This window comes from Pleurodeles waltl, chromosome 1_2 (assembly GCF_031143425.1).
Source record: "Pleurodeles waltl isolate 20211129_DDA chromosome 1_2, aPleWal1.hap1.20221129, whole genome shotgun sequence".
Classification (NCBI taxonomy): Eukaryota; Metazoa; Chordata; class Amphibia; order Caudata; family Salamandridae; genus Pleurodeles; species Pleurodeles waltl.
In genome coordinates, this window is record NC_090437.1 from 508570491 (window position 1) to 508594310 (window position 23820).

The 23820-nt window shown below is 46.0% G+C and overlaps 1 protein-coding gene across 5 annotated transcripts in view; it reads left to right on the forward strand.

Moving 5' to 3' along the window:
- CENPE (centromere protein E) overlaps positions 1–23820 on the forward strand; it is a 1295748-nt gene that overhangs the window by 922161 nt on the left and 349767 nt on the right. For 4 of the 5 annotated variants that reach the window (XM_069241483.1, XM_069241500.1, XM_069241509.1 and 1 more), the window contains 2 exons: positions 4436–4750; positions 17735–17890. In XM_069241483.1, coding sequence (XP_069097584.1) covers positions 4436–4750; positions 17735–17890 — 471 coding nt within the window. The remainder of the gene's footprint in view (positions 1–4435; positions 4751–17734; positions 17891–23820) is intronic. The other variant, XM_069241518.1, reaches the window with a different exon arrangement.

Genomic DNA, 23820 nt, shown 5'->3' on the forward strand with positions numbered 1-23820 from the left:
AGTCTGGCAAGTGCGGGAATACAGAAATAAAGTCCTCCTCTCCCTAGATGTGTAATAGGCCATTGATCAGGCGCACTTTTTTGGACCATGGAGAGGATGGGGTTGGACTGTGATTCCCTCACCCTTGCACAGGGCATGTATCAGGATCCCAGTCACCTGTGGAAGCTTCTCCTCCCCAAATTTTGCTATATATCCTGGCAGCCATTACTGTCTTCAATTTTTTACTTGAACTCCTGGCAGTGTCCAAATGTTCCAGCAACCACATTACAGTTATCATGACGGCCCCAGGGGAGGTCAAGGCCTTCTGCTACATTGACGATAGCCTTCTGTAGGAGGCTAGCCCTCTATGTAGTGTGCAAAACTAGGCACACTGTGCAGGGGGTGCAGGCAACCACACATTGGTTTCCAGAGGTAAAAATGAGACCACCTAATGCTCCAATTCTTACAATAGCTGGTCGAGCAGTTAGGCTAATCCTGGAGATGTGTTCAGCATTAGTTGTACTCAAATCCAGTCATGCATGGGAGGCGAGGCTTAAATACATTGAATTAAAAATCTGTCCCCTTTGGCACTTGTCCCCAGTGAAACTATGTGCAGCTCATCTCGGCATGGACTCTCCGTTACTGGAGATGCAGAAACTGGAACTGTGACATAGTCCATGTGCTTTGGGACTGCTCCATACTCCACGGTTTCTGGACACAGATCTGAAACCATATAAATGGGGAGCTACAGGTGTCTAGGTCGTTGGCTCCACACCTCTCCCCCCATGATGCTGGAGTATCGGTGACTGTTAATGCTCTGCTTCACGGTGTGCCCACTACTTGTACCTTTTTGTTACTCATCTAGATTACTAGTTGCAAAATTAATAAACAATGCAATACAAAAAACGACTTGGGCCAAGTCATTCTAGTGGCTCCTTATTGGGCCTGGAGAGTGTGGTAGCTGAAGATTCTGGGCATGAGCATCTATTCCCCTTATCAGGCTTCCACTTCGGGAGAGTCTTATGTCGCAACAGTAGGGCAGCGTACTGCATCTCTTTTATCGGCACAATGTATACCTCAGTTTGTGCAGACCAAGTAGTGGCAGTTGTCTAAGTTCCGTCTAGATCCTGAGGTTGTGAATGTCATCTTAATCAAGTGTCACTCTACAAAATCTGTTTACGCTATGCACCAGGACAGATTTGTGCCAGGTGTTTCTTCATGACAGACGTCTTACAAGCCAAACATTCAGATGCATCGATGTTTGTTTTATCTTTCCCCAGCAAGGTCTTGGAATGGATAATATAAAAAGTTTATTTGTACGCCCTCTTAGCTTTTTTGCATTTGCTGGACCAACCATCCTTGTTTAATTCTCCTCTATAATGCAGTGTCTTAAAGTTTGGCTTGCATGTTCACTCCAAAACTATTGTGTTGCTATAGTGGGAATCTTAATTTGCTGAGAATGTTCCTCATATGTACCCTCTTCAAGCCTATGCACAACTGCTTGTTGCATCTTCTACCCCTCAAAACCATTTTCCTTATTGCAGTCACTTGATCTTATCTTCAAGTAAACTCCAAGCTCTTTTGATGCAGTCACCCTATACCACCTTTTTCCAGAATAACTGGTGTGGAGGACTAGGACAGTCTTTGCCTAAAGTTGTGATGCCTATTCATGTTTGGCAATCCATCACCCTCCCAACGTACGTTCTTTGGTCTGCCTCACCCCTGCAAAGAGGAGGAGAGACTCAATTGGTTGAACCCTAAAAGAACTTTAGGCCTTTACGTCGATCGCACCAGAGACATCGGTTGAACAATTAGAATGTTCTCTGAGGTAAAAACATGCCAAGGTGTAAAGTCCTCAGCATTGTGATTGTGTATGCAGTGGCCAACAAGCAGTCTCTAGATGGAGCGAGGGCTCCTTCCACCAGGGCCAATGCTGCTACCACTGCATTTGCATGCAGAGTGCCTGTTCTTGACATTTATCAGGCCATAACATGGGTGTCAGTGCACACGTTCACTAAGCACTACTTCCTTGACAGCCAGGTCGGACAGTAAGAGCTAAGTGAGGAATCTGCAGTTAGAAGTATCCATCAGAAGAACTAGTTACACAGAATAGGGAGGTGGGAGTAACTATTTCTTCTGATGGATACTGCTAACCGCCGATTCCTCACTGTCCTCCCACCTTCTTGTGTAATATCCTCTTTTTGCAGTCTAAAAATCTCCCAAATCGGAAATCTGCACACTTTTATGTTCAGCATGTCTAGGGCGCGGCAGGAGTGAAGCAAGAAACTGACGTGGAATGCATGGGTGGTACTTATATACAGCTCTGCTTCATCACTTTTCTGGCGGACGAGGTCAGTGTGGAGTAGCATAACACCACTGGGTGGTGTGGCTGGAGTACTGCTATGAAATCTTGTGGATCCAGTCTGGCACCTGGTAAATTTTGTAGAGATGAAAGTGTCGACCAAAAAGAGCATTTCGGAAGTTTAAGTGATTAATCTTTGGTATGGGCCTTAGGGAAAGGAATTTGTTTGTGCATGAACCTGTAGGAGGTAGGGAAAGCAAGAAAATATTCCCTGTGCTGTCTCACTTTTGTAAATCGTGAATGAGATCTGAAATCAGATTTTCAGTTGGATCTATTTGTGGCCAGGCAGAATGAAGCGACTTTTGTTTTTCCCTTATGAATTTTCTGAGATCCTTTCAGTAACAACAGAACATCAACCTTCATTCCCTCTCCGCTTTCCCTCCCCAGCTTCAATAAACTCAAATATTTTCAAACTTAACAGGTGGACATTGATCCCAGATCTCTTTGATCAGAACATAATTCTGCTCTGAATACTGCCAAAAGAAGAAAGGGCAGGGACATTACTCAGGCTTGAACACTTTGACCCCAACTTGGAGGTTGAAAGGTAGAGTGAGGCAATACCCACCTCTTGTCTGAAAAGATAATGGAGGTTGTTACAGAAGTTAGGTATAGCACAGTTGAAATTGATTTGCTGATAGATGTGCAGTTAAACAAAATGATTTGCTCTTGGCAGGTTTAGTTACTGTTCAGTTCAGAAACTGATGGTATCAAGTGTTACTGTTCTTCCCACTCTGGAATAGGGGTTGTTTTTCTTGTGAACTGTTGTTACCAGGTTTCTATAAGGCTTGTAACCTTAATTTGAGTCTTGACACTGACATTTGTCGAGGTCTTGAACTTTAGTTTGTGTAGAGCACTCCCTTTGCTCTCATCCCCATTTCTTCAAGTTCATTCTGAATAGTGCCACATGAGTGCTGCCAAAGCCCACATGTTGAGCGGGAGAGTGCATTTGGTCTCATGCATTCCACTGACTTTATATATTTTACAGTAGTCGTGTTAGTGTCTTCCTCTGATTTACACCTCAAAAACAAGCAGTCAGGTGGTGCTGTGCAGTGAACTCCCTTCCCCACAAGCCAAGTAAAATGTGAACCTGCACACTACACATACCAGTCGTCTGAGTTTGGATTGTGTGAATCTCCAGTCGTTCGCCTGCTGCTTCATAGAAATAAAACTACCAGACTTTCTTTAAATTGAGAATGTTATTGGATTTGAGTGGTAACATAAATTACTCTAATTATCAGTAGTAATGGGAGACCATGTTCCAGGTAGTTCTATGAAACAGTCTGTTACATTCCCTGCTGTATGCCTCACTCATTTCCTAATCAGGAAACAACAAGCTTGTAACAAATACTTTTTTAAACATTTCCCTTATTCTGTCAATGCTGATTTGAATACAGATCCCTGGATGTTTGCAGATCTTCTTGATATATTGATACAGTGTAGCCTGTGCACAAGTAAAAGTTCCTTATTCTATCCATTTACGTGACTTATCAGTAGATGTGTGTAGTGCTGCACTGATCTGCAGTTGCAATGGTCTGTTGCAAGGTAAGTGTGTTAGGAATAGAAAATCTAATACTGCAACCTTTCAGAATTCTGGAATTCCCTTGTAGATTAAAGGGTGTGATTTTATTTCAGTCAGTACAATAGCAGGAAAATACTTGATGTATATTTATAAAATAACTGTTTAAATCATTTGTCCCTCTAAAATGATTAATAGTAATGTGATTGGCATGAACATTATCAGCTTAGCTACACAGTTGTAAAACGGTATGGTCAATAGTTATCTGTTTCAGACTATTATTGGAATATTTCACTATATCAATATACACTCCTGGCACTATTGTCGAGTTCTGTCAGAGGAAAACTGACAAAACAAATCTAGCAACAAAAAAGCACAACTTTAATTGACTTTAATAAAAATTAATAACAATGTAGAGGCATATAGGTCTATGACTAACTTTTCTGAATTTTTAATATGCCTGAAGGTGATTTTCTTCAGTTAGAATGGCAAGCAACTAAAATTACTCGTAGTTTAAAAATACTTGTCCAGACACTTTTGAGGTTAAATTCTATTATCTTTGATATTTGTTACTCTAGTTGTCCTCTTTAATGGAAGAACTTCAGCAGAAAATCTCTGAACAGAAACAACTTATTGGTGAGAGGGAAGATCTTATGAAGGCTAAACAGACGGTGGTTTTTGAAATGCAACGTCTTGAAGAACAGTTAATTGCCAGTCTGGCTGCCTTAGAGTGTGCTAAAGTAGAAAGTAGTGATACTGCAAATAAACTCCAGGAACTGCAAAATGAAGTTACAGCTCTGACTCTGGAAAGAGATGGGATTTATCAGGCAAAGGAGGCTCTTGAGGCTGAGCGAGACCAACTGAAAGAAGATATAAAGGAAAATGTTGCACTGGTAAGTGACTCCAAAGCAGTTTGAAACCATGTGATGGTAATGCATAGTTTTTTTTTTTAAAACCTCTAGCTCGAATTTAGCATTGTTAACTGGAAGTTAGTGTATAATTTCAAGTCAAGCAAATCGTTCTGCATATTTCATATCCATGGAAATATCCTCAGTAGCTGTTGGAGACTTATAGTCGCAGATTCCTTACCTTAGAATATTCCCTAGGCATCAGAATGGATCCAGACATTTTTGACCAGTACCTCTTTGCGCCGTTAGGTGGCATTGATGTGATCTAGATCAGCAGCATCTGCGTTGTCTGTGCCTATATAGATGCCACTACAGTGCTCTGACATCAATTCTTGCCCCATCTGTGTAGATCCAGAGAGAGCTACTTCAGTCCATTTTTCTTGGACATTCGTTCACTGTTTTATTGACCCTTTTTGAGCTTTTCACTCCGTGTGTTCAGGGATGGCCCATAAAAAAAACTGTGTAGGAAAATGGCTCCTTGTTGCAGTTACCCAACACTTTTTGCCTGCTAATGGTGCTGACTTGACTGAGAGTGTGCTGTGACCCTACTAACCTGGCCCCAGCACCAGTGTTCTTTCACTAAAAATGTACCATTGCTTCCACAATTGGCACACCCATAGCACACAGATAAGTCCCTTGTAAAAGGTACCAGTGGTACCAAGGGACCTGTGACCAGGGAAGGTCCCTAAGTGCTGCAGCATGTGTTATGCTACCCTAAGAGGCCCCTCACCTAACACATGTACACTGCCATTGCAGATTGTGTGTGTTGGTGGGGAGAAAAAGGTAAAGTCGACATGGCGTCCCCCTCAGGATGCCATGCACACAAAATACTGCCTGTGGCATAGGTAAGTCACCCCTCTAGCAGGCCTTAAAGCCCTAAGGCAGGGTACACTATACCACAGGTGAGGGCATGGCTGCATGAGCAATATGCCCCTACAGTGTCTAAGTCTATTCTTGGACATTGTAAGTACAGCGTGGCCATATTAATTATATGGTCTGGGAGTTTGTCAAAACGAACTCCACAGTTCCAGAATGGCAACACTGAACACTGGGAAGTTTGGTATCAAACTTCTCAGAATAATAAACCCACACTGATGCCAGTACTGGATTTATTAACAAATGTACACAGAGGACACCTTAGAGATGCCACCTGTATTTTACCCAATCCTTCATTGCAAGACTGACTGGTCTGTGCCAGCCTGCCACTGAGAGGTGAGTTTCTGACCTCCTGTGGTGAGAGCCTTTGTTCTCTCTGGGGCCGGAAACAAAGCCTGCACCTGGTGGAGGTGCTGCACACCTCTCCCCTGCAGGAACTGTAACGCATAGCAGTGAGCCTCAAAGGCTAAGGTTTCGTGTTACAGTGCCCCAGGGTACTTGAGCTAGTGGAGATTCCTGTCCCTCCCCGGACACAGCCCCCTCTTTTGGCGGCAAGTCCGGGGAAATAATGAGAAAAACAAGGAGGAGTCACCCCCTCAGCCAGGTCCATCCCTAAGGTAACCAGAGCTGAAGTGACCCCCTCCTTGGAAAATCCTCCATCTTGTTTCGAGGATTTAGCCCAATAGGGATAGTGATGCCCTCTCCTCCCCAAAGGGAAGGGAGCATAAGCAGGGTGTAGTCACCCTCAGGGACAGTAGCCATTGGATACTGCCCTTTAACCCTAACACACCCCTAAATTTAGTATTTAGGGGTGAGCCTGCAGCCAGGATTTCAGATTCCTGACGACCTCCCAAGAAGGACTGCATAGCGGAAACCCCAGCAGAGAAGGAAAGGAGACAACTGACTTGGTCCCAGCCCTACTGACCTGTCTCCTACTTCAAAGAACTTGCTGAAGAAAAGTGACGCGTCCTGCAGGTCCAGCGACCTCTGAAAAACCTCCAGAGGACTGCCTGCATCACAGAGGATCAAGAACTCCCGTGGACAGTGGCCCTGTCCAAAGAAGAACAGAAGAAGAAACCTGTTCTGAAGGACTCCCTCCTCACTCCAGAAGCGAGAATCCTCACCACTTTTCCTCCAACGCCCCTGGCTCATGTCCAGAGAAACCAACGATCCAGAGAGGACCCCCAGCGACTCCAAGACATGTCCACCCTGGGCTGACCTCTCTGCACCCCCACGACTATGCCTGCAGAGGGAATCCCGAGGACCCCCCCTGACCGCAACTGCCCGGGACAAAGAAACTAGACGCCTGGAAGAAGCACTGCACCTGCAACCCCCAGGCCCGTGAACTACCGACCACCGATGCGGCAGTGTCTTGCAGGCGGCCCTCACCCTTGCCCAGTTGGTGGCTGGCCCGAGAAGCCCTCCTGTGCCCTGCCTGCAACTTCTGAGTGACTCCCAGGTCCCTCCTTTGAAACCTATCACAAACCCAACGCACTGTTTGCCCACTGCACCCGGCCACCCCTGTGCCGCTGAGGGTATGCTTTGTGTGCCTACTTGAGACCCGTACTCTACAAAAAAAAAACTGGTCTCCTCCCTGAGGACGCAGTGTAGGAGAGTACCATCTTGCCTGGCATGTTACCCCCATTTTTACTTGTATGTCAGTTTATTTGTGTCTGTCTCACTGGGATCCTGCTAGCCAGGACCCCAGTGCTCAGAGTTTGTGGTCTGAATGTGTTTACCTCTGTAGTGACTGTCACTGAGGGTCTGCTAATCAGAACCTCAGTGCATATGCTCTCTCTGCCTTTAAAATTATCACTATAGGCTAGTGACCCTTTTCACCAATTCTAATTGACACACTGGAACACCCTTATAATTCCCTAGTATATGGTACCTAGGTACCCAGGGTATTGGGGTTCCAGGAGATCCCTAGGGCTGCAGCATTTCTTTTGCCACCCATAGGGAGCTCAGACAAATCTTACACAGGACTGCCACTGCAGCCTGAGTGAAATAACGCACACATTATTCCACAGCCATTTTACACTGCACTTAAGTAACTTATAAGTCACCTATATGTCTAACCTTCTCTTAGTGAAGGTTAGGTGCCAAGTTACTTAGTGTGAGGGCACCCTTGCACTAGCAAGGGGGCTCCCACATAGTTCAGGGCCATTTCCCCGGACTTTGTGAGTGCGGGGACACCATTACACACGTGCACTACATATAGGTCAATACCTATATGTAGCTTCACAAAGGTAACTCCGAATATGGCCATGTAACATGTCTAAGATCATGGAATTGTCCCCCCATGTCAAATCTGGTATTGGGGTGCCAATTCCATGCATCCCCGGGGCTCCACTATGGACCCCGGGTACTGCCAAACCAGCTCTCTGGGGGTTTCTCTGCAGCTACCGCTGCTGCCACCCCACAGACAGGCTTCTTCCCTCCTGGGGTCTGGGCAGTCCAGGTCCAGGAAGGCAGAACAAAAGATTTCCTCTGAGAGAGGGTGCTACACCCTCTCCCTTTGGAAATACGTGTTAAGGGCTAGGGAGGAGTAGCCTCCCCTAGCCTCTGGAAATGCTTTGAAGGGCACAGATAGTGCCCTCCTTGCATAAGCCAGTCTACACCGTTTCAGGGAACCCCCAGTCCCTGCTCTGGCACGAAACTGGAAAAGGAAAGGGGAGTGACCACTCCCCAGTCTATCACGATCCCAGGGGTGGTGCCCAGAGCTCCTCCAGAGTGTCCCAGACCTCTGCCATCTTGAATCCAGAGGTGTGAGGGCACATTGGAGGCCTCTGAGTGGCCAGTGCCAGAGGGTGATGTCACAGACCCCTCCTGATAGGTGCTTACCTCTCTAGGTGGCCGATCCTCCTCTGAGAGCTATTTAGGGTCTCTCCTGTGTTTCCTCAGATAACGATTTGCAAGAATTCACCAGTGTTCCTCTGCATCTCCCTGTTCGACTTCTGCCAAGGATCGACCGCTGACTGCTCCAGGACTCCTGCAAAACTGCAACAAAGTAGCAAGAAGACTACCAGCGACATTGTAGCGCCTAATCCTGCCGGCTTTCTCAACTGTCTCCTGATGGTGCATGCTCTGGGGGCTGCCTGCCTTCACCCTTCACCCTGCACTGGAAGCCAAGAAGAAATCTCCTGTGGGTCGGCTCCAGCAGGCACCATACTTCAGTGTCACCGGTACTCTGGGAACCCTCTCATCCTGACGAGCGTGGCCTCTGGAACACAGATGGTGGACCAAAGTGACCCAGACTGTCCAGTGGTCCAACTGTCCAAATTTGGAGGAGGTAAGTCCTTGCCTCTCCTCACCAGACAGTAATCCTGTGTACTGCGTAAACTGCAGCTGCTAGGGCTTCTGTGGACTTTTGCAAGGAATCCTTCGTGCACAGCATAGCCCAGGTCCCCAGCACTCCCCCGGACACTTGCGTGACTTTTGGACCTGGTCCCCTTCCTTTACAGCTCCTCAGGTCCAGGAATCCGTCCTCAGTGCTTTGCAGCCTGTTGTGATCCTTGCAGAATCTCCTATCACGACTTTATTGTGTTTCTGGAAAAGTAGAATCACTTTACTCCTACTTTTTAGGGTCTTGGGGTGGGGTATCTTGGACATCCTTAGTGTTTTCTTACACTCCCATCGACCCTCTACACACTACACTAAGCCAAGGGCCCCTAAGTGGTTCACATTACACTTTCTTAGTATATGGTTTGTGTTGCCCCTAGGCCTTTTGCATCCCAATGTATTCTACAGTGTTTGCACTATTTGTCTGTTTACTTACCTGATTTTGGTTTGTGTGTATATTTTGTATATTTTACTTACCTCCTAAGGGAGATTTTTGGCACATTGTCACTGAAATAAAGTACCTTTATTTTTAGTAACTGTGAGTATTGTGATTCTTATGATATAGTGCCTATATGATATAAGTGGTATAGTAGGAGCTTTGCAGGTCTCCTAGTTCAGCCTAAGCTGCTCTGATATAGCCACCTCTATCAGCCTAAGCTGCTAGAAAACTACTAATCTACTAATAAGGGATAACTGGACCTGGTAGAAGGTGTAAGTACCATCAGGTACCCACTATAAGCCAGGCCACACGTACTTACCTGCTAGCAGACTGGAACTGGAGCACCCCCTATCTCTATAGGCGCCTATGTTATTTGGGCTCCTCTTTGACCTCTGCACCTAACCAGCCCTGTGTTGCTGGTGCTGGGTGTTTGGGGTTGATTTGAACCCCCAGCAGTGGGCTATCTATGCCCCGGAGTGTTTTACTTACTGTATTAAGCAACCTGTACTTAACTCCCCCAGGAACTGTTGAATTTTGTTCTGTGTCCACTTTTAAAATAGCTTATTGCCATTTTATGACAAACTGTGTACATTACTGTTTTGGTTCAAACTCCTAACTATACCTATGCAAAGTACCTTACATTTAATGTACTTCTCTTCAATTTGAATCTTGTGGTCCTAAAATAAATTAAGAAAATAATGTTTCTATATAAAAACCTATTGGCCTGGAGTTAAGTCTTTGAGTGTGTGTTCTCATTTATTGCCTGTGTGTGTACAACAAATGCTTAACACTACCCTCTGATAAGCCTAACTGCTCGACCACACTACCACAAATAGAGCCTTCGTATTATCTGTTATTGGCTCTGTCAAGCCTCTTGGGGAACCTCTGGCCTCTGTGCACACTATATCTCATTTTGAGATAGTATATACAGAGCCAACTTCCTACACTGTGGGACATAAACCCTGTGGTAACTACCACCGATAGACCTTGGTTTACCCCTGGTGCTTGGCCATAATTCCAATGTATGTCCCATCTGCCACGCCATTAATACAAAGGCGGTTTGTGAGCTTTCCTTGAAGCTCCTGTTATCGGGTGCCGGTTTGCTCCGTGACTCTGTCTTGTGGCATGGAAGGTACCAAGCCAATTCGCAGAGCAGTTCCCCGCACTCGTCATTGCACGTGAGGTGGGTAAGTCCCTGTGAGGAAACTGGCTTTTTACATGTTCATCCCCACTTTTTGCCCCCATTTTGACTAGTAGGTACTGATGTAGTAGCTCTTAAATGTCCTGAGCCACGACAATCCGGACTCTGTGTATGTGCTCTGACCCTTAAAAAGGTGCAGGTTTAATTGGCTTCCCCCCAATTGGTATTTAACAACTTGCTTGTAAATCCCTAGCCTATCGTACTAAGGGTAACTAGGGCTTGTTGGTGGGTAGAATATCCAGCCTAAATTTAATATATTGAGTTTAGCATATTGTGGGACTATATCCATAAAAGATGTAACTTTGGGGGAGGACTTAAAATGTAGAAATTGATAAATTTTTGCTCCTCCTGTGGAGCTCACAAAACATTTATTTTCTACAAAGAGCCAATATTTATTTTTCAGGAGGTTGTATGAACTGCCATTGATGCTTCCTGTATTCCAATCGGAGCTTAAGCCTCGGGCATCAAGCCTACTTTTGTTGTATTTCAGCCAAGGTTCCGGGTTTGAGGCACTATAAAGCAGCAATAAGAATATTTATGCCGGACACCTGAGACTATATTGTCTCCGGACTAAGTAGATTTTTGTATTAGTGTTGATGCCTGAGGAAACGTGTTGATGAGTGAATAATGTGATTGTATGTTTGGAGCATAGTATTCTTATATTGAAGTTTTAGTATTTAAAAAAAAAATTACATACATGTTCAACTGTTATGAAAGATTTTTAATTGTGACTAATTATTATGCATTGTATGTTTTATAGGGAGATCCCCAAAATGAATTATATATAGAACTAGGGTTTACAAGTTTAAGTATCTCTGCTAGTCTGCAGCAGTAGTTGTGCCACCACGTGTGGGGCAAGGCAAAAGCATAACTCCCAGCCTGCCACTGTTGTCTGGCAGAGCATTTTAAACTGCTAACTCGACTTTACCATTTCAATACATGGCAAAGCCCAAGCCTTTCTTTTTTAATATTTGAAAGTCATCCCTAGAGCAGGCCTACTGAGCCTTAACAGCAAGTCGAAGAAGGAGCCCATGCAGCACTACGAAAAGTGATCCCATGCCCCGGAGAACCACTCAGGGAGCTGAAGGGCTGGAGCCTCAAGATGCCTGAAGATCCATGCCAACAAGCCTTGGCAGCTGCAAATGATGCAGTGCACAGGGGTACTGTCCTGCGTGGGCAGGCAAGGGCGCTTACCTCCACACAACCGTCTGCGTGGATCCCCTCTCATGCTGAGCTGCGTGAATCCTGCATCACAGGTGGTGGACTGAAGTGGTACCGGCAGTCATCTCTTCCAGCTGTCCAACCTTGGTCCCTCATAAGCTGCAGCATGTATTATGCCACCCGTGGGAGGCCATGCAAACTGTGACTACAGGCCTGTCATTGCACTTGTGTGAAATGGTGCATACACCTTTCACTCCAGATATAAAGCTTGCCTTAAATCAAGGTCACTACACTCTGACCTTGTAAGTCATCCCTAAGGTAGGCCCTTCAGCCCAAGAGCAGGGTGCATGGTTTGAGGGCACCCCTGCATGAGCCGAGCTGCCCCTACAAACTGCAGACTAAATTTCCTGGGCGTTGTAAGTGTGGAGAAGCCATCTTAAGGTATTGAGTGGACACTGGTCAACATGATTTGTCAAACTACATAATGGTTTCACCAAACATAGGCATGTTTGATATCAAACATTTTGGAATCATGCAACTGCACCGATTCCAGTGCCAGTTGCATGATACCATGTATTCTGGGGGATCCCCCAATGTCTGCCTGTACAGTCTTGCAGGGTCTGCATCCCAGCCTGTGCTGCTGCCCACCTCAGATACTGTTCTGCCCTCTTGCTGCTGAGCTTGCCTCAAGCAGGGGATGGGAAAGCAAAGGATTTCCTGTGGGAGAGGGAGGCAACACCCTCTCCCCTTGGAAATAGGTGTGACATGGCTTGGGAGGGGTAGCCTCCCCAAGCCACTGGTATGCTTTGAAGGGCACATTAGGTGCATAAACTGGTTTGCACCAGTCCTGGGACCCCTAGTCCCTGCTCTGGCGCAAAACTAGACAAAGGACAGGGTAGTGACCACCCCCTATCTAGCTCCTCCCCTAGTGAGGTGCACAGGGCTCTGCCGGGTGGCCGCTTGATTCTGCCATCTTGTAAATAAGATGATCAAAGGCCCCTGGGAGCATCTGACTGATTAGTCCTGCTGGTTGATGTCCATGACTTCCTCTAATAGGTGAGTCCCTACAGTAAGTGTCCAACCCCCCTTTCTGGGTTAGTTAAGGGCTCCCTTGAAGGTTGGACCCTTGATTTGTCTACAAGTCTCATCTGCAATACACTTCTGCAACCTGGACACCGGAACCTCTGCTGTTTTTCCCTTTAACCAAGAGGAAGGCTGTAACGAGCAGGATGGCTGCTACTGCAACTTTATTTTCAAGTTCTGCAAAGTCTTCTGCAACCCCGTGGCTGTGCATCCTCCAGAGTCACCAGGACTCTGCCTGCACTTAGGAAAGGAAGAAGGAATCTCCACATGCACCTTGACGAGGATGACTGGCTTGTGGATCCTGCTGTCCCACAGAATCTAAGAAGCTGTACCATACAGGTAGTGGTTCTATGGCTCTCCAGAGGTCTTACCTATCTTCCTTGCAATTGAGGAGTCTGTGGACCCTTGCTGGATCTGCTTGTCTGGAACCCCTGTGCACCACGTCTGCTTGTCGTTGCCAAGGCTTGATAGCTCTTCAGCCCAAAGACATCCTAACTCCAAGAAGGCCCGGCTGTAGGAAAGTACCCTCTTGTTGGCATGGTTACACCCACTTTTTGCCTTCCATCCGTATGCTTTGACTATTCACTGGGAGCCCCCATATAAGTCCCTAGTATACGGTACCCAAGGCATTGGGGCACCAGGGGTTCCCCATGGGCTGCAACATGTATTGTGCCACCCATGGGAGCCCATGCAAAATGTGTCTGCAGGCCTGCTGTTGCAGCCTGCGTGAAAATGTGCATGCACCTTTTCACTACAGGTCACAGCACCAGGTCACTTTAAGTCACCCCTATGGTAGGCCCTCCTAGCCCGGAGTTCAGGGTGCAGGTCCCTGTGTGTGAGAAGACCCCTGCATGAGCAGAGGTGCCTCTACGAACCACAGCTCCATTGGTCTGGACTTAGGAAGTGCGGGGTAGCCCTTTTACCTGTGTACAGGACACTTGTGTCCAGCTACATAATGGTAACTCCGAACATGTTTGCTATCTGTAGAAAAGTACCCTCTTTTTGCCATGGTTACTGATGTCAGTGTGTTTGACTGTGTTCACTGGGGTCCTGGTTAGCATTACGCGCCCTCTCTCCTCTAAATTTTGCTGTTGCATTCTGGTAACCCAGTATTTCACCCACAGTTGGCATATTGGTGCCCCCTTATAAGTCCCTAGTATATGGTACCTAGGTACCCAGGGCATAAAGTTCTAGGGGACCCCTACGGGCTGCAGCATATATTTTGCCACCCATAGGGAGCCCATGCAAAGGCTTTTGCGGGACTGCCATTGCAGCCTGCGTGAAAAGGTGCATGCAACCTTTCACTGTCATTTACACTGCACCAGGTCACTTATAAGTCACCCAATAGCAGGCCCTCCAGCCCTCCTCTCGTCGGCTGACTGACAAGGTGAAGTCTAAGAACGTTTCACCTTCTTCGACTTCTTTTTATTCCTAGACGTACCCGAACGTCCCGAGGACTTGGAGTTGGATGAATAAGATTGGGGGAATCCTTGGCAGATCCCGAGACCTTCCGCTCAACTGAGATCGTGACTTAGGCAGAGCCATGCACAGGGCTGCCACCGGCTTTAGGGACCACTCCCTCAAAGCCTTTGGATTTATGATCTAGCACTCAGAGCACGACTTCGGTGGAGGTCGCGCTCTAAACAGCAAAGGCACACGAGGTGGGAAACCGTCACGGACATCACCCATTGGCAGAATCCACAGGACTTGAACCTGGTCTTACTCAAAGACATCCTCGATGTACCAGGAGGGTAAACTCTGGGGGGGAAGCTTTGACAAAAATCGAAAAAAGACCATTCAAGAACTGACTCGGGCTAGCTTTTTTTTTTTTTTTGGATCACCGCTGGCTGGAAGGGAAAGAAAAGATCTGATGTCAGCGCACTGAGGTGGCACCAATATGGGACCCACAACATATCTGGCACTGATGACGGACATGGAGCTTATCAAGGCTTCCTAACGGGGTTGGGGTACTGCTCGACATAAATCTCTATCTCATGACCGACTCCTGGGGGCAATTCTAAGGTAAGAAATCTCCAACTAGATGTGTCTCTGTCAAAATGGTCTTTCAGTCTTCATCATCAACCTGACACAAAAAGAGCCTTGGTCTTTTATATTGACCGTACAAGTGAGCACTGTGTGAACAGGTCCAAGAAAGGCAGAGTGGTGCAGAAGATGGCTCTGTCAGGGTGGATTGTCCTTTGTGTGAAGATATGCCATGGGATGACCAGAAAAGAGCTCCTGGCTGCATTTGATCCCACTCGTCAAGGGCCAAAGCTGCAACAGGTGCGCTGTGAATGGGCATTGCTTTCATTGGATATTCAAAGGCATAATACAGATCCATGCAGTTCAAGAGGGCCCCAGCTGTTCAAGGGGGTACCTACTTAACACCAGAAAAATGAGTAACTGTGAGGAATCGGTCCTCAGGGACCCTCATGTCATTCTGCAGGGAAGGCCCTCCATTTTGTGTTATGCCACTGTGGACGTGTACCTGGCTGTGACATGGATATCAGTGCATATATTCACAAAGCAATACTGACATGAGAGCCAGTCCCCTGGTAGGGCTATGTTGTCCCCTCAGTTTTGCATGTCTTCTGCTTTGAGCCTTCTATTCAGATGCTCCACCTTTGGGTAGTATTGTTAGGGTATCTCTTCTAAAGCAGAGGAATCTGTGGCTAGAATTATCCATCAGCCATCAGAAGAATGTTACTTACCTTCCATAAAGCTCTTTCTGGTGGAAAATTGATCCACAGATTCCTCACTGCCCTTCCTCCACCCCATTCTGTGGAGTGGACATCTGCACAGCGTAATAAGGTCCTAATTACATTTTGGCTAACTGTCACCTACAACATGCTTAAAATGGTCTGCGTCTGAGGGAGTGGAAGAACAAAGACTAAGACTGCTGTCAGAGCACAGGGGTACGCAAACTGCCCTGCACCACCTGTCCGCATTGAAGAGTCTTCTGAGAGAACTTTCCCATATCCTGTTTGGTGCCTGGGATATTGTAGAGTTGAGGAATCTGTGGTTAAATTTTTTATTCACCTGAAAGTGTGTTACCAAAGGTAAGTAACTTGTTCATTGGACACTCACCACATACCCCAGCCTACCATGTGTGGAGGGTTGGTTCTGTACAGCTTTGATCTGAACAGCCTTGTGCAGCTTTAACACGCCACTAAATAGAAGGCCATTCGATTTTGTTGCTTGTGGTAACGGGATAGGGAACGTCACTTTAAAGTGTCCTGTTACTCTGAACTCGTATGGCAACTTTTATTTACTTGTAGATGCTTTTCTTAAGTAGTACACACAAGATGAAATGAGCTTGGAATTGTATGTAGTTAAACAAAAACAAAAAAAGTTATTACCTGATGAATTATGCCAATTCAGTGTATTGATATGCTTGCATATATGAAGAGGGCTTTCATTTTCTGTCAGTCATAAAACTGGAAGGCAGGATGGACTGGCTGTAATCATGTAATATGAAACTTGAAGCAGAGGAATTAAAAGTAGTAGTTCAGTTGTATTTTGTGCGTGCTGAGGACGCTCACTTCACTTTGTTAAAGAAAACTCATGTAGCAAGTTATCAGGTTAACTCTGGTCTTCTGAAATAACAAAGAATGGGTGGTAAAACATGTAGCCTCTTTTCAGATATTAGGAGAGCTGGCATTTCTGACATCACTGAACTCTGAGATTGCCTTATTTTAGTGCAGAACAACATGGTTGAATGCGGATTGTTGAGTTTAAGAAATAAGAGCTATTGAGGTACCTTGTCATTTTTTTATTACCAACTTAGACACTATCATCATTAAGAAGCACCAAGGCCAACTGGTTTTATGTGGGCTCAGTGAATAATCAGAGTAGACACCAAACTAGTCACACTCTGAGGCATTGAAAACGGACAGTAATAGAGAACCTGTGGGACAGGTTTTAAGCAAAATGCTGTTACTGGTGCAGCAACTTTAGGATCTGCACAAGTGTGTGCATTTATACTAGTAATTGCTAACACCACTCTAATTTGGATCATACCTAAACAAATCTGGAAAGAGTTATCTGTGCCAAGAAGCTATCAGAATATTCTAAGTTCATTAATGCTGTAGTTTTTAGAATGAAGTCCCTAATTTCAGAGAACGTTTAAGGCAAAGCATATTGCAGATTATTATGTTATAGGATACTGTCCCATTTGGGTGTGATCTGATATACTTGGAAATGTTTGAGTAGTGTGATTACACCATCCAATATCCCACAGTAAATTGCGGAACATGAAGTTATTGCAGGTTATTGTTAAAGTATAGAACATCTCAGGTTTCTGTATGAGTGAAAAACATGGAACTCTTAAGGAGCATGTATTTGATTGAGGTCTCTTTTGTGGCCACATTTATTATCTTGCTCTCTCCCCAGTGACTCCCCCATGTACCAATGCATATGTGAAGACTGTCACATTCTCATTTAGCCTTGTCATAGTCTCAGTGAGTATAAGTGCTTTTGTCATCCACTTCGCTTCTGTGTAAATCAACAAGGACTGGATGCACCAGATGAGCACTAAACCATGGATGTTACAAGCATTTTTCTAATATTCACCACTTTTGTGATAAGCACATACATCTATTCTCCTCTCCAGTAAGAAAATGTGTCTTTTTGTTGTTTTAGCCAGTATGTTTGGGAAAAATGCATTAGCATGCATAGGTTGATTCTTGTTTTAATTTGAAAGTTTCTTGAAAAGGGCGGCACACTAATAGATGTCAAAACATTTACCTTTTCACCTTCCTCATGTTCAGTGACTGTCTATAATTTTATTTGCTGTACAACATTTTACTGGTAGCTTTGGCATTTGTATATCTGTGGAGATGGATTCTTACATTCTTCTTGGTTTTAGTCCATAGAAACACAAGATGAACTTAAGAAGATGCAAGAGGATTTGAAAAAACAGAAAGAGTTGGACGTTGAATTGAGAAATAAGATTGCAGAGTTGTTGGTCTCCATTCAAGAGAAATCGGACAAGATTGAGACTGCTGAATCTCTCGAAATAACGGTATTTTTTTTATTTTTTTATTGTTGAGGAGAGGGGAGAAACCAACACAAATACACATAGGCATCAGGTCAGCATTATTATCTAGAGCTTAATACAATTAGATCAAATTATCCTTGTTTCATAACCCAGTAATACCTGATTGACAAGACCTATATTATAATACTTAATTTCTATAAAAGACTGAGTTGAAATGTTATATTTACCTTAATACCTCGGATACTGAAGTCAGCTCTCCTTATCCAGGGCTTCCACCCATGCCGAGAAATATTTTGCAGTGCCCAGCCACCTAGCCATAGGTGACCAGACAACAGCTCCTATAGCCCTTGCTCTCCTTCCCTTACAAAGATATAAGCTTTCTTATACATGGAATGTTGCCAAAAGTCTAGCTATCCACTTATTTGTGTATATAGTTTTAATTTTACTTCCACCTTTAGCATTCAGCGACTCAACTACTGTTATCTTAACCAATTATATAATTTCCTTCTTCAATTTTTGGACAGTCTTTTATTTGTAAGTAATTAAAAAAACAAAAAACAAAACATTACTGCGGCAATCCATAATTCTACTGCAGAGCCACTAGGTGCAAAATTGGGCATCATAGAAAACATTCCCTAAGTTCCATATACCTGTCTTATTTCATATTCAACAATATTAGTCATGGAAGACCAAATGAAGCAAAGGAGACCCTAGAGTGGAGCCTCAATTGTTATAAACCAGAGTTGGCGCTGTGGAAGGGCCGAACATTTCCACCCAAATTTTTGCACTGCACACTTCCTATAATGCAACACACCGATCTAGTATTGCTGGGTCACACCTGAGTAGCCCTTACAAGCGATTGGGATACTCCAAGCTTACAATATCAAGAATGCCTTACAGGCAAACGCTCAAAAATCTTGGTGTTCGGGCAAAGATCCAAATAAAGACAGAATGGCAACGTGGCCCACTCAGTTTAAGCATGGCTAGTAAATACACCTCCCTCGGGGTCTGGCTGTCAGTCAGGAAAGACCATCAGGCACGCTGAAGCACAAACCGGAAAAGCTGCAAAGGCAGCTTATGCATTATGTAAGTTGCATCATAGCTTTCAGAGTTTCCCGGCAGAGGGTATTTTGAGAGTCATACGTGTTAAATTCTTAACAGCTATTAGCTATGGCCACCTGGCGTTTCCAGGTATGTTTACTGAAACTCTGGTACATTGCCCTGTTTTGGCATATAGAAGGACACGGCACACCTTGATTCACCTAGAATTTGGGCTGGACAACATGGACATTTACTGTAAAAATATATATATATAATTTATTACCATCAGGTGTCTAGGGCTGCTCCAAACTCCTTGACAGCTGCATCATTTTCCGAGGGAAAACATCCATCTGGTCACGATATTTAGTCACGGCTGTAGCCACAATGGATAGGAATCTGGAGGCTACAGAAAACACACTTGACAGCAGACGCTTTAAAGAGGACGCTAAAAGCACAGGTCAAACGATTATCAAGAGAAGAGGATATCAGGAAAATCAAAGGCAACCTGAATTAAAGGGCTTAGTTTAATCGTATGCAGCTGTCCACTCAAACCCATATTTTAAAGTTGCCTTGGGGAGACAAGCTTTTAGAAATATACTGATGACACAGCTCTTAACCTTGCCCATAAACAAATATCTGGCACATTGGAAAAAAAATCTCATTGTCAATGTGCCACCTCGCCAGAAACTGCTATCTATGTGATATGTTGCTGCCCTGCATTGCTTCCTCATAGTTGGATTTATCTCAGACCGGTATTTTTACAAAATGGAATAAGAACCTGCATTGAAGCCATGACATCTGCTTTCTCGGCAGTGACTGCAAAAGGCTTGGCCCAGATGAGCAAATTTATGTTCATGGCTGGACGGAGCATGTATGACGCCACAGTGCCACGGTTAAAGTCACAGAACGGTGGTATGCCTTCCCATGTATGTCAGTTTTAATGGCTTATCGCCTTTCTGACGCGATGTACAACTAGGCATATAGTTGAGGGGGCTTATGCCAGCAGGATATTGCTTGCAGTATTTCTATGTATGTCAGTTTTTAACACCTTTATTTTCTTTTGGTTTCGGGTACTACTAACAGGATATTATTTGCAGTATTGTACTCTGTTGGTGCTTGCATGTTCTCTTCCAGGGGATCCTCATCAAAGTCATAAACATTGAATATTCCCGCCCTTGTGCGGGGACCCCGGAGCATATATAAAATACACACATATTAAACATGTGTAAAACAGCAATGCAGGCTATAATCATAAACAGGCTAAAATGCTTTATTTCTATGAAGTTTTTGTTTTTTTTCATTATAAAATTACAATGGAGAATAAATATCTACCCAAGCCCCCAAAACTGGGCTTAGGGAAGTAACAGTAGTAATCACTAGAGAAAAAAGAGAAAAAACTACATTGAAAAACATTGGAGCATTCTTAGCCAATAGGCTGCATGCAGGTTAACACAGGAGAACCACAAAAACTTTGGCACCGTGCCTTTAAGACCCTGAGCACCTCCAGTATCCCACCATGCCTCAGGGGTGAAGGAAAGGTGACAGTTGGTTCAGTTAGGTCAGTTCTTTTTTCCGGCTTCTTCTGAGAGGATCCTGGAGCATTGAGCTCTCAGTTTTTCTCAGAAAAATCCTTTAAAACAGCGTTTTTTCCTGTTTCATTCGACAGATAACATCTTTGTCTGAGTTTGGCAGTTTTTTCCTGACAGAAAAATGCCTTCACTTTTTGTCAAATGCCCTTCTTGTGGGAAGGAGAAGGCCCAGTCAGACCCACACTCTCTTTGTATTGTGTGCCTGCCTCAGAGTCACTGCCCTGACACTTGTAAGCACTGCAAGAATATGTCAAAGAAGACTCTGAAGGACAGAGAAAAGATCAGACTACATGGGCTTCATGAGAGGCAGAAAACATCGTCCTCTTCACCTCCCAGGCAACCAGCAGGCCATTCTCAGGAGAGAATGGCTAGGTCGACGTCAGCAGGTAGGAAAGTACCTGTTTGTTCCCCGTCGACGTTGTCGCTGCCACCGTCTCACCGGCATAGATCGCCGTTGACGGCGAGACACCCGACGTCGAAGGATACGGCGTCAAGGGAACACCATCGCAGGGGCATATCTCCGTCGACGGCAGCCCGCCGATCGACGTCGAGCCGTCGCCGCCAAAGGCCGTACACTCCCCGACGTCAAGAGACACGACGTCAAAATCGCCACAACGGCATAAGCGACATCCGCCGTCGGCCTGCCACGGCTCCACGTCGAGGCACACGACGGCGAGTAGGTCGAGGTCCAAAGATCGCCATTCGACTTCGAGACACTCAACGTCGAGACACTCAACGTCGAGGCAAGAGCAACCGGTGGGGCGCCCTTCGACGTCGACACAGCCGTCGACTTCGACACAGGTTTTACCTGTCCCGCAGGGAGTAGAACATTGCCTCCCTCCAGCAGACAAGGCCGCACAATCTCCAGTGGTCTCCATACCGAGCGACTCATCTCGTTCAAGAGCGGCATCATCTGGGCATGTTTCACCCATCAACTTATCTCCAAGATGGTTAGAGAGCCTTAATAGACCAGCGGCCTCCCCGGATTCGCAGTATTCGCGGATGTACTCGCCTACTGCGTCCCTTCCAAGAACGCCATCACCGACAGCGCGGGCAGGACGGGCTCGTTCTGCTCCTCGTCAACCGACCGCGAGTCCTGGGCGCTCTGTTACAGCCTCTCGCAGCAGGTCTCGTTCCCAACGGCGATCCAGGTCACAATCACGAAGAAGATCACCCTCTTGGTCGTCGTCAGGATCATCTGTCGGGCGTTACTCCCCCACCCTAACAGATTCTCCACCTGCTAGGGTCTCACCGGTGGATGACATTGCCACGTTTAACGAGGTGCTGTTAAGGGGAGCGCAGAAATTAAATATAGAGGTTCCAGAGCCATCTACCTCCTCGTCAGTCATCTTTGAGACTCTGCAGCACAGATCAGTGTCGAAAAAGCTACTGCCTCTAGTGCCTGGTTTGTTGCAGCCAACTATGGACACTTTTCTGGCCCCAGCCACACTCAAATCTGCCCCAGCTAGGATTCTGAAAAAATATAAGGCTCCCGAACAGGACCCTTTATTCCTAAGACAAGATCCACCACCGGACTCTGTAATATTGTCCGCAGCCTGAAAAACCCATTCGGTGGCATCATCCTCCACGATCCCCCCGGATAAAGAGAGCAGGCATCTAGACTCTCTGGGGAGAAAGATGTGCGGTACGGCGGCATCGGCAATGAAAGTCTCCAGTGCTTCTGCACTCTTGGGCAGGTATGACCGTTCTCTGTGGGACTCCCTCAACAGATTCACAGAGAAATTGCCCAGAGAAGACAGACAAGATTTTCAAGAGATCCTGCAAGAGGGATGCCTGGTATCCAACCAGGTCATCAGCGCGGCGGCAGATGGGGCGGATTTAGCTGCACATGGGTACTCACATGGAATCAGTGCAAGAAGATCTTCCTGGCTGAGACAGACTGGTTTAAAGCAGGAAGCACAACAGCGCATCCTAAATCTCCCATTCAGCGGGAACTCGCTGTTCGGTACCCATGCAGACGAAGAAATGGCCCGCATGAAGACCGAGGTGGACACCATGAGGGCAGTAGGCCTGGAAAGGAAGAAAGATTTCAGACTGAGGTATAGGCCTTATGACAGGCGCCCTTTCCAGCAGAGGGTTCAAACCCCTCACTGGTCCCAAAGTCCACAACAAAGGCAGGGACGCCCTCTGTTTCAGCGAAGGAACACAAGGGAGCGAGGGTCAAGTAGACCTCAGCAGTCCACTCCTAAAGCGCCGGCCAAGCAATGAGATCTCGCTTCCCTCGACACTGTACACCACTCCGGTGGGGGGAAGTATTACAGGTTATCTTCACGAGTGGCACTCTATCACAAGAGACAAATTGGTGCTCAACATTGTCGAAAATGGCTACTCTCTTCTTTTCAGACAGCCTCCACCACACTTGCCACCAGCCAAATGCAATCCATCTCATCTCAGCCTGCTGCGCAAAGAGGCTCTCGCCCTCTTACAAAAAAGAGCAATAGAAAAGGTTCCACCTGCGCACAGAGGAAAGGGGGTTTACTCCCGTTATTTTCTGGTGGCGAAAAAGGGCCGAGAGGGCTTTTTCAGACCAATTCTGGACTTACGGCTGCTGAACAAATACATAAGAAAACAGAAGTTCAGGATGCTAGCGCTTCACCAGATTTTCCCTCAGCTCCATCAGGGAGACTGGATGTGCTCCATCGACCTGCAGGATGCATATTTTCACATCCCAATAGCTCCCAAGCATCGGAAATTCTTGCGCTTCCAAGTAGCGTCACAGCACTATCAGTTCAGAGTTCTACCATTCGGCCTGAAATCTGCCCCACACGTCTTCTCGAAATGTGTGGCGGTGGTAGCGGCACATCTTCGAAAACAAAAGATCTTCATCTACCCATACCTAGATGACTGGTTACTGATGGCTTCCTCTCCGGATCAGGCGAGAAGCCATCGGGACATTGTGCTCCGGGTTTGCGAATCTCTAAGACTTCAGGTCAATTACCAAAAGTCAACCTTGATTCCAACACAGAACCTTCACTACCTGGGAGCTATAATAAACACAGAGCTCCAAAGAGTGTATCCTTCGGAGGAACGACTATTCTCAATAGACAGGAAATGTCAAGACCTGTTGAAAACCAACGCACCTACGGCACGTCAGGTGACCTCGCTGCTGGGCTCCATGGCATCATGCATTTTCATAGTCCCAAATGCCAGACTGCACATGAGGCCCCTCCAAGAGGCATTGGAGAGCAACTGGAGCCAAAGGACAGGTCGCTGGGAGGACAGAGTGCGACTACCGGCAGCGGCACTTCAGTCATTGAAATGGTGGATACACAGACCTCACCTGTCAGTAGGTGCTCCGTTTCA